The sequence below is a fragment of the Dipteris shenzhenensis genome, chromosome 22 (genome assembly GCF_047967505.1).
Source record: "Dipteris shenzhenensis isolate YYH24624 ecotype China chromosome 22, Dip_SZ_1.0, whole genome shotgun sequence".
NCBI lineage: Eukaryota > Viridiplantae > Streptophyta > Polypodiopsida > Gleicheniales > Dipteridaceae > Dipteris > Dipteris shenzhenensis.
The window spans coordinates 7034355-7044530 of record NC_141617.1 but is presented as its reverse complement, the minus strand read 5'-3'; the positions used below and the strand labels follow the sequence as shown (position 1 = coordinate 7044530).

Below are 10176 nucleotides of genomic sequence, written 5' to 3'. Positions count from 1 at the left end.
TTGCACCAACTTAAAACATTGTGGGCAAAAAGGAGATAAATTCCAATGCTAAATGAGAGTTGTTCCATCAAACCATGGAGCACATCACCATGCAACCCTGGGGCATTGTTTGTCACACAAGAAGACAAAGCAACTATAGACGCACTTGATAGACGCGCAAAATAGCGGGCGTGTCTATAGGCATTGATAGAATTATTGAAAAAACGGATGCGTCTATTAGTGTAGTTATTAACGCATCTATTAGCGTGGTTATTAACGCGTCTAATAGTGCATCTACACTATATATTAGACTTGTATTTAGATGCATTTATACATGTGCAACATAGTTTGAAATTTTTTTACCGGTTGATAAATGTGCATCACTACTTTCCAATCATTGCCCATGATTACCAAACCATAATTTTAAAAAAATATCAATGTTAGGCACGTATCACACACGATAATATGGTTTTTTCTAAATGCACATATACAAAAATTAAGTGAGGTGAGGAGAATGAGACAATATATAACATAATTTTGCCAATATGTAAGAAATTTGGATGAGACAATGATGGGCTATAGTTCGATCTCATCCTCAATGAGATCAATCCTTGGCAAACTATCACTACAAGGCATAGGCCCTTTTTCGATGGAAATACTGACCTTTTTTACACTAAAAAGTTTTTTGTTGATGGGCGCAAAGGTCGGTATTTATGTTGCTATAAATGTCGGAAAAGAACGGTTGCTATATAAGCATCACTATATAGCAACACTAATAAACATCGCTATATAGTGACACTGGTAAACGTCGCTATATAGCGACACTGGTAAACGTTGCTATATAGCAATGATTAACAGAAGCTTTAAAAAAACATTAGTAGGGCTAAACAGGGCCACAGCTTGCCTTGTTTTGCCCCACTAATGTTTTTAATGTAGTAATTACAAAAGAATGTATTTTGTTACAAAATTTCCCTTGTGAAAAGGGTGACACAAAATCGCTCAAATGAACCAAGTGACAGAAGCATATACATGTCGAAGATATACAACATTATTTGTTACAAAATTAACCTTACGAAAAGGGTGATACAAAATCGCTCAAACGAGCCGATATACAAAAGCATATACATGGCAAAGTATATGCAAACTACTACTAATACTACTACTACTGTTGCTCATCCGAATCATCGTCCTCGTCCTCATCCTCATCCTCATTGGGTTGGCCTGATCCCTAGCCCTCGTGAGCTGCACCTGATTCCTAGCCCTCGTCGAAGCTATGTAAGCCTAATCCCTCATCATCACCGCTCACCTCCACTGATGGGACATTTGAGCTTTGATTCTAAGAGTGAAACCATATTAATTTGAAATTAGATTGGAATTTAAATAATAAAACAGTTTAAAAAGTAAGATTACAAGTAGGAGTAGACTTATACCGTGCAAGCAGCCACCTCAGCCCAATTGATCATCACTCCCAGCGTCTCCTACTCAATAAACCACGGCTTTATTCCTATGCAAAATGCGCATCTCATCTCTGTGTTTGTAGGAAGGTGACCCATCGCAGCTTGCTGTGGGTCCAATTTACGAGAGTTAGATAAAGTGCATGCAATATGTAGTAAAATAAATAGATCAATACATTAAATCAGAAGTAGACTTACCACAGTTGCCTCGAATGCCAACCATCTGCCTGCACCAAAGTGCGAAGTACCTACGAAGTCTAGCCGTCTCCTCGTAGCCCTCCTCTGACCCTCGAATAGTTTGGGATGGTCCTTGTATAGCTTCTTGAAAAACTTCCAATCAGCTTTGTTTGCCCAACTGGGTTTAGCCTTCCCCTTTGTCTGCCCAGCTGGGTTTAGCCTTCCCCTTTGCAATGGAAGTACGCAAGGTTGACCTATGATGCTTGTGCAAGAGTCATTAGTATATATCACGGAGTTTCTTGCATCCACGGATCCCGATATGTCGCAAGCTTGGCATAACAAAGATGATGATTGCATCATTGGCGAGGTTCCCCAAGGAAAAGGGATTGAAAGAAAGATGAGAGAAGAGCAAATGGAGAAATTTAATAAGTTTTGTATCCTCAATAGCAAGGAGATGTAGAAGTGGATTGAGAGATATGAAGCGGCCAAAGCAGAAAGAATAAATGCAAGGACGAGATTCAAAGCAATGTACAGGTGATCGCAACCATATCCACAGGATCTCGCCCTTCTCCCCACTCACATGTCACTTGATTGGCTACAACTGGCTCTACATAAAGCCGAATGTGATCGAGAGAACGCTATAAAATAGATGCATCTTCATTGTTTTAATGACGCTCTTTTGCAGTACAAAAAGTACAATGCATTATGGTCATATGGACAACATTTTTGCGTGGAATGCATCGATTTAAAGAGTCACGTATGACTCACAGAAGATAGCGGAGCAAGTGCTTCGGATACCAATCTTCCTTCCTCACAGATTGTGGAACCATACACGCAAGGGCTAATTTAAAGGCTTTTCCAAGTTGGTTGGGCTAATATTTAGAGCTTTAAATTTGATAAATTAGGCCAAAAATAAAGGTGGGCTAATTTTTAGATTCTCAAACTTGATAAATTCGCCCTAAAAGTGGTAGCAAGGCTAATATTGATAACTCTATATAGGGAAAGATTCACCCATTGACCTACACTGTCATAATCTTGTTCCCTCCTTATTTTTTACCCTGCATCTAGAGGGAATCCATACAGCATAGCCATAAAGATGCCCTTTGTGAGCATGTCATCTAAGGTGGTGACATGCAGATGTGTGGGGAATTGACTGTGGGAACGAAGGGTCTCCACTAGTGCTAGCATTTCTACTCCAACTGAGTGCAACACAATCACATTATATGAGAAGGTAGATAACATTGGGATCATAGAGCATCAAGGGGGGGTGGTAGTAGGCATGGTAAAGATGAGTGGGTGAGCAGCAGATGAGTAGTGGAGTAGATGAGTGATGAGAGTAAAGTAGCAGAGTAGGGGTGGATGAGAGCAACATAGTTTCAAGGGACACCAACATAGCTAATGTCGCCCTCTTTGCAGCTAATTGATCTAAGCTGTGTAGCCCTTTTACTCTCTGTAGGCCATTTCTTAGGTTAGAGAGCATCGCCTCCTTGGCGTGCATCTCCGGAGGTATTGGTAGGGTTGCTACTCTATGAAGTTTAGAGTGCAGGCTAAAGCTGGGGAAGACTCAATACTAGTAACCACCCGAATGGCCTGATGTTGCTACCTTGAATGCTTCCACCAATCGTGACACCACATATTCATGACATCATGCTTTTCTAAATGAAAGATGCTTGGGAACGGGCATTATTAGCAAGGGTACTATTAACTAGAAAAGAATTCAATGCATGAGGCTAGACGCTAGGCATGGCGATGCTCGAGGGCCATGGAGGAAAAGGGAACGTAAGGGAAGAAGCATTAACATAGGTGGGGAAAAACGATTAAGAGGGGTGGGAATGAAGAGAGGGACTATGGCACAAGGGGGAAGGAAGAGGGGGAAGAGGAGCATGTACATGATGGGAGGTGGAATGTAGAGATGGAGACATCAAGGGAAGAGAGTCATGCTTTATTGGAAAGATGGGGGGGGAATCAAAGTACTAGCTAGGTGGCTTTACAAGAATGAGCGTGTTCCATCAAGAAATAGCCCCCTCCTTTTATAGCTAAGAGAGGGGGTCTCTCCCAATAAATGCATCCTCCCACATGCATGGTGTGTGTGGAAGAGTGTCCCATGTGGGGGCTAGGCAGTTATGCACTCTCAATTGTGTGCGACAACCCTTTGCCTCATTTTTCCACATACATCAACCCCCATATCCCAAGTCTAAGATACTCCCTTGGCCTCTTCCCAATTTTATAACACATTCAAACATCTAGGAGGACAAGTGGAGAGTTGGCACAAGGAATCTTGCCACCTCATCCTACTTTCCCATTATTTAACTTGCATTCTTGGACTTTCTACACCCCCCTCCCACATGGGCCTATCCTACATGGAGGAAATAATCCAATATAATATCCATCTCCACCTATTTTATATTACTTCTCCCATGGTCCTTGGGCCATATCTCACTAAATGCAGGCGTGGGGACTGCCTAGGTGGAGGGGTGGTGCATGGAGGACCCATGCCACCTTATCATTTTATATTACTACTACCATGGATTATGTACAACACACCTGATGGGTCCTCTTACATGGAAAGGTGGCACATGGTCATGTCCTGCCACCTCATCCCTGGGCCTTATGCACACCATATTTTATTATACTATTGCCACACATACAAGCAGACACACATATTTATGCCTTTTACTTTGGTCAAATTTATCCATAATTGTTCCCCCCCAGGAAAGGAATGCATAGCATTTCCATGCCTGGGACCATCACACACAAAGAAGGGCTTGAGACAACGCTTGTTGATCACCTTCTTGCCATATGGCTCATGCAGCTCCTGAACTCGTACAGACCCATTGCTACGTTCCTTGATGACTTTGTATGGACCAGTCTACAGTGGTAGGAACTTCTTATCCATTTGGTGGTCCAATCTGTTATCAAAGCATAGCACAACATCCCCCTCAGCAAGGTGTCTTTCCCATCCCTTGTGAATTTTAGCATCCAAGCGGGCCTTTTGTCGATTCTTTTGGATCTCTGTTTGATGTAGTGCAAGGCGTCGGGTTTCATCTAACTTCTCAAGTTGTACCAACTTGGCCTCTATATGTTCATCTTTTGTCATCCTCTGTTCTCGTGACAATCTCAAGGCCCGAATCTCTATCTCTAGTGGTAAAATTGCCTCAGTACCATACACCAACTCAAAAGGAGTGTGACCTGTAGATGTTTTATGGGTGATGTTGTAAGCCTAGATGGCTTCAAGCTCGGGGGGGTCACTCATCATATGTAACCCTATCACGTGAGTTCAACAGAAGGATATTTTTTATTTCTAAAATTTACAGAAATATATATACATAAGGGACTATTTAAAATAGTTTTGGAAAAAATTTACAGATTTGTATAGAAAAGGGGTACATTTTATTAATGAAAAATTTTACAGATAAGGGATTTTAAGTATAGGCCTTGAACGCACGTGATATAGAGGGTTTATACATAGTGACCCCCCTGAGGCTTCAAGGACCTTATGATCCCATTGGCTCTTGTTCCATGTGGCCATTTTTCCCATGGATTTACAAAGGAGGCCATTGGTCCGCTCCGTTTGTCCCATGGACACTGGATGATAGATGCTAGAAGTGCGGTGATCAATACCCATGTGATCCATGAGCAACTCCACTACTTCATTTAAGAATGAACTCCCATGGTCATATACTATTTCCATGGGTGTCCCAAACCTTGTGAAGATACGTTCAAATATGAAATTTGAAACTGCCTTACCATTTGCAGTGGGGAGGGCGATAGCTTCATCCCACTTAGTGACATACTGAGTGGCTACCAAAAGATACTTCTTTTTGCGGGCAGTCATGGGCAGGGGCCCAACAAAATCTATTCCCCATTTCTGAATTGGATGGATGGACATCACTGGGTGATGTTTCCCAAGACACAAATCCTTCCTACCAAAGAATTGGCATGGTTCACAAGTTTTGCAATACATAGTGACATCCTTGAACAAGGTCGGCCAATAGTACCCAGCATGTAAAATCTTCTTAGATGTATAGTCACTGGCATAGTGGCCTCCACAAAATCCATCATGATAATGCTTCAATACCTTAGGTACTTCATTTGCATCAATGGCCCATCTTAGTACCCCATCCAGGCGTTGACGGTATAACACCCCATTAAAGAGACTGTAGCGCGTACTATCTCTACGGATTTTCTTTCTCTCATAGCTAGTACTTTTTGGAGGAAAGGAGAAAGCAGTCGAAAACCTATAGATACCACCATACCATGGATCCCCAACTTCTATGGCCGCTACAAGGGTTACATCGAGGCACTCCTCTAAATCAATCAAAGCATTCTTCAAGTTGGAACAACCCCCTTCTACAATTTTGAAAGAAAAATCATATTCTTGTAAAACTGCCAACCATTTGGCCAACCGGCCCATGGGATTTGGTGATTGAAGAACCTGCTTTGCAAGACCATTGCTGCAGATTATGATGAAGGGCTTTCCAGCCACATAATGCTTAAATTTCTTGATGCAGAACACCAAAGACAAAGCATGCTTGTCAGCCTCAGAGTAGCATCGTTCAGTTTTGAGCAATTGTCGAGAAGCGAATTGAACGAGATACATGAACCGATCCTCCCCTTGCTGGAGAAGAATACCCGCCAGAGTGTGCTTACCAAATCCAAGATTGATATAGAGAGTCTTTGACCAATTAGGACTGCATAGAATGGGTTCTGAAGCCAGAGCACTCTTGATTTGTACAAACCCATGATCACAATCCTCATCCCAAGAGAAATCAACTCCATCTTTTAATAGCATAGTCATGGGTCACATCAAAGCAGCATATTGATCAATGAAGTGGCGATAGTATCTTGCTAGATTGACAAATGAGCATACCTGACATTTGGTTGTTGGTGGGGAGAGCTTGAGGATAGCTTCTACCTTCTCGGGCTTGACGCCCTCAGATGAGACAATATGTCCCAGTAACCTCCCTTAAGTGGCTCCAATGGTGCATTTATAAGGGTTGAGGCTGCCATTTGCATCATTGACCCTTTGGAAGGCCCCAACCTAACCTTCATGACGTGCCCCTTATGCGCTGAGAATATACAGAAATCATCTAAAAACACCTCCAAGAAAACCCCCAAATAAGGAGCAAACACCATCTGCATAAATCTTTGAAAGGTAGCAGGAGCATTGGTGAGGCCAAATGGCATCCCCCAAGGTGTGGCAAATGTGGTTTTAAGCACATCCTCCTCAGCAATTTTGATTTGATCATAACCATCACAGAAAGTATACATCTCATGACCACTTACCTTCTCAAGAATGAGGTCTTGAAAGGGAAGAGGATGATGGCCTCTCTTGGTGGCTGCATTGAGTTTCTTATAGTCGATGCAGACCCGCCACTTGTTGTTTTTCTTTGGGGTGACTACCACTAGTGAAACCCATTTAGTATTGTGAACTGGAACAATAAACCCAGCTTCTACAAGTTTTTGTAGCTCTGAGCACAAAGCATCAGTCTGTAGGGGCCCTAATCTCCGATACTTCTAAGCCACTGGCTTAGCATCAGGCTTGAACTCTATCTTGTGTTCTATGGCAGTCACATGGCAAAGGTGGTGGTAGGTATGGTGGTTTTGAGACCGCAACCTTGCCTACCATCTTAAAAATATTTTGAGGATAGCAGCAAGGTAAACAGGGGCACCGACACTCATGTGTTGGGAATATATGCCATTCTTAAGGAAGCGAGCCATGTGACCAATGGGTATTTGGAGGCCAACTTTGGAGCTACGGGAGACATATTTGGAACCGGAGGATTTGTCTTGCTGTAATTATCTCTATTATCTAGTAGGTGCTAGAGATTTGGTCTCCATGTTGCTCGGAGACAATGCAGGGACTTGCTCGAGAAACTCTACCAAAAGGAAAACGAATCACCACGTAATGGAAAGGAGTTGAATGTATTCATGTCGTTCAAGGAATTCTCGCACAATCCCACCATATTTGAGGATGAAAAGGAGAACCAAGAGACGAGTCCTTTGACACGAATAACTTCAAAATCTCTCGATGTATCGAATTTATGGTGTTATCAGTCCTCACGAATCAATAACTTAAAGAACCTATGGGAAATTTTGGGTTTCTTGGCTTCTTCTTGAACCACGTGTCTTAATATAAGCCTTGGATTTAATTTTGATCTGAAGGCCTACAACACTTGATGAAAAGTATGCTTTTGGATGAAAAGCTCTTGATGGAAGGCATGAGCACTTTTAAAGGCATCTAAATCTATATATTTCGCAAACTTCAACTCTTTGTATCATCTAGATGATGTTGGCTCTACCACCCTCTCTCTCAAACATCGCTCACATCGAGAAACTGCTTCGGAGGTAGAGACAAGATTTCCACAACAAATGACAGAAGAAATCATGACAACAATTTGGTCAATGCTCGAGTCAGAATACAGATGCACACATTGAGATTTAGGTAATATATCATTCTCTTACATAATATTAGCGATACTCAATCTCGGTACTAATATTCTCAGCGATTACAATCTCAGTGCACGGGAAAGGGCCCGTTCCCTCGGATTATAACTATTTGGGGAAGGAAGCGCACCGCCTCCCCGCCCACACTATGTGTGGTTATATAAAATATATACATATCTATATATATATATGTTTTCCAGTTCAAGTTCTGTGTTTTCTTTTGCTTTTGTATATTCTAAATTCTTCTTTTTCTATTTGGGTGGTGTTCGCAAGAAGGGAATGCTTAAACACATATGCCATTTGGTCGGGCTTGCTATTGTCAGCTTAGTTTATTCAAACACCGGCATGTCATCCTTTCTTGATCGTTAATTTATAATCAACATACTATAGATTACTCTCTTCATTCATTCCCCTTGGACGGCCTACCGCACCCTAGTTCATTTAAAAAAGCATGATGTCATGAATATGCAAGAACTTTATTTTTCCCGTGATATTTCATTTGATACACGTTCCATAGGGAAACAAGAATCCATAGGGAAACAAGAATCGAAGTCGTGTTGCAATCCACTTGAGGAAATCTACCCAGGAATTGGGCCTCCATATTATTATGATCAGGAATCATTTGCCTCGCGGCTAAAAGGCGGTGGTGATGTCCTTGCCAGGCACGCATCCGCTTGCGCTGGTCTTCTTGAGACCATCTCCGTAGGTGAACAAAGTGGAGTTGATTGCCTCCACCTCTTTGGCGCCAATATTCAGTGACGTAGCTAGCGCCCGAAGTGGAATTTGGAATAGGGCAAGGCTTGCTGACTGCAATCACATTGTGAGAAGATGTATGAGACAAGTTTTCATAGGTAGGTATGTGTATCCAGTATCGTCAAGAGCAATATTGGTTCAGCAGAACCTTAATCATCAACATGGCATTTCTAATGATATTTGAATGACTCGGGAGGAAAGAGTGCGTTCTAGATATACGTACCAGCGTTCCAGGGTTCTGACTGTTGAGGGCGGATATGTACTGGGCGGTCTTGGTCCCAACGTTGATCTCAAAGTGCAATAAACCGCGAGGGAAGAGAGTTACATCACCCGGTTGAAGTATGTTAATATGGGCAACACCTGAAGGGAGGAGGCTTACGGCGTCAACCAATCCTGTCCATCCTTCATGAATCCCAAAAGAAGAAAAGAGACTCCAATTATGCTTACACCAGCAGAAGTGTGGCGTTTACCTGACGCGTCAACAAAACCCACTTGAAGAGGCCCTCCAGATAGTAGTGTCAAGATCTCCGTTGCTCTTGGATGAGTATGAGGTAAGTTAACGCCACAAGGAACCATCTTGAAGCGGACATAGGTGATCCCTTCGGATCTGAGACAATGACAAGGAAACGTGAGCAAAATTTCATATCGAAAGCAAGATTTCCTAGAGCTAATCAATATATTGCCAAGCGCACTTTGGAGGATGCCGGAGGACCTACATGGAGAAAGGGAAGTTCTGGGTGCTCACTGCCGCACGTATTCCTCCTGACTCATTACTGACGTTTCCGTTGGTGAATAAATCCCTGAGCACGAACTGATTTTGCTGCGAGGGATTGTCCAGAAGAGGATCCGGGTCGGAGGCGTGCAGCTGCTGAAAGCTAGCATGTAGGATGATGAGTCCAAGGAGGGCCCAAAGTGGCCGGGAGAAGAACATGTGTGCCATATATCGCGCGTAGAGTGATCAGTACTTGGTCTTTGTGTTGTGTACTAGTGTGAGACTAGACTATGTGTGTGTGTCTGCGTTTTTCTAGAACGAACTTGTGAAGAACAATGAATTCACGTGAACCTTATATACTACCACTGCCTGGACAAAGTCTCTTGAGCACCTTTCGATTCAAAATCTACTGTCGTCACGCACGTCATTCTTGAAGCGCCGCGGGCTATGTCTTGATCATCCAGCTAAGTCAAGGTTGCCAAGCAATCTGTGTCCGTCTGGAACAATTAAAGAGGACGTTCGTGTCACATTCGCCTACCCGCACCCACCCACGCATATATGTATATGTTTGCTGCTGAGTCCTGTCGGGTAAGCAGTGGAGTGAAGCAATCTGATATGTCTCCGTCTGGAACAATTCAGGAGAGGAACTTCGTG

General features: G+C 42.8%; 1 protein-coding gene across 1 annotated transcript; it reads right to left on the bottom strand.

The window, feature by feature from the left end:
* Positions 1-8690: 8690 nt before the first annotated feature.
* On the bottom strand, positions 8691-9815 carry LOC147887669 (germin-like protein 5-1). Its single transcript, XM_087393869.1, has 4 exons — positions 9527-9815; positions 9281-9417; positions 9034-9170; positions 8691-8864 (listed from the first exon to the last, which is right to left on the bottom strand). Exons 1-4 carry the CDS (start codon positions 9748-9750, stop codon positions 8691-8693), a joined length of 672 nt encoding a protein of 223 aa, XP_087249995.1. The 5' UTR covers positions 9751-9815.
* Between the last annotated feature and the right edge of the window lie 361 nt (positions 9816-10176).

Bases quoted from the DNA above. Each gene is read 5' to 3' on its own strand.
- LOC147887669 (XM_087393869.1), bottom strand. From the start codon at position 9,750: ATGGCACACATGTTCTTCTCCCGGCCACTTTGGGCCCTCCTTGGACTC. The intron at 9,418-9,526 runs GTAGGTCCTCCG...TCATTGTCTCAG, and splicing joins CAGAACTTCCCTTTCTCCAT to ATCCGAAGGGATCACCTATG. The intron at 9,171-9,280 runs GTAAACGCCACA...TCCTCCCTTCAG, and splicing joins GGGTTTTGTTGACGCGTCAG to GTGTTGCCCATATTAACATA.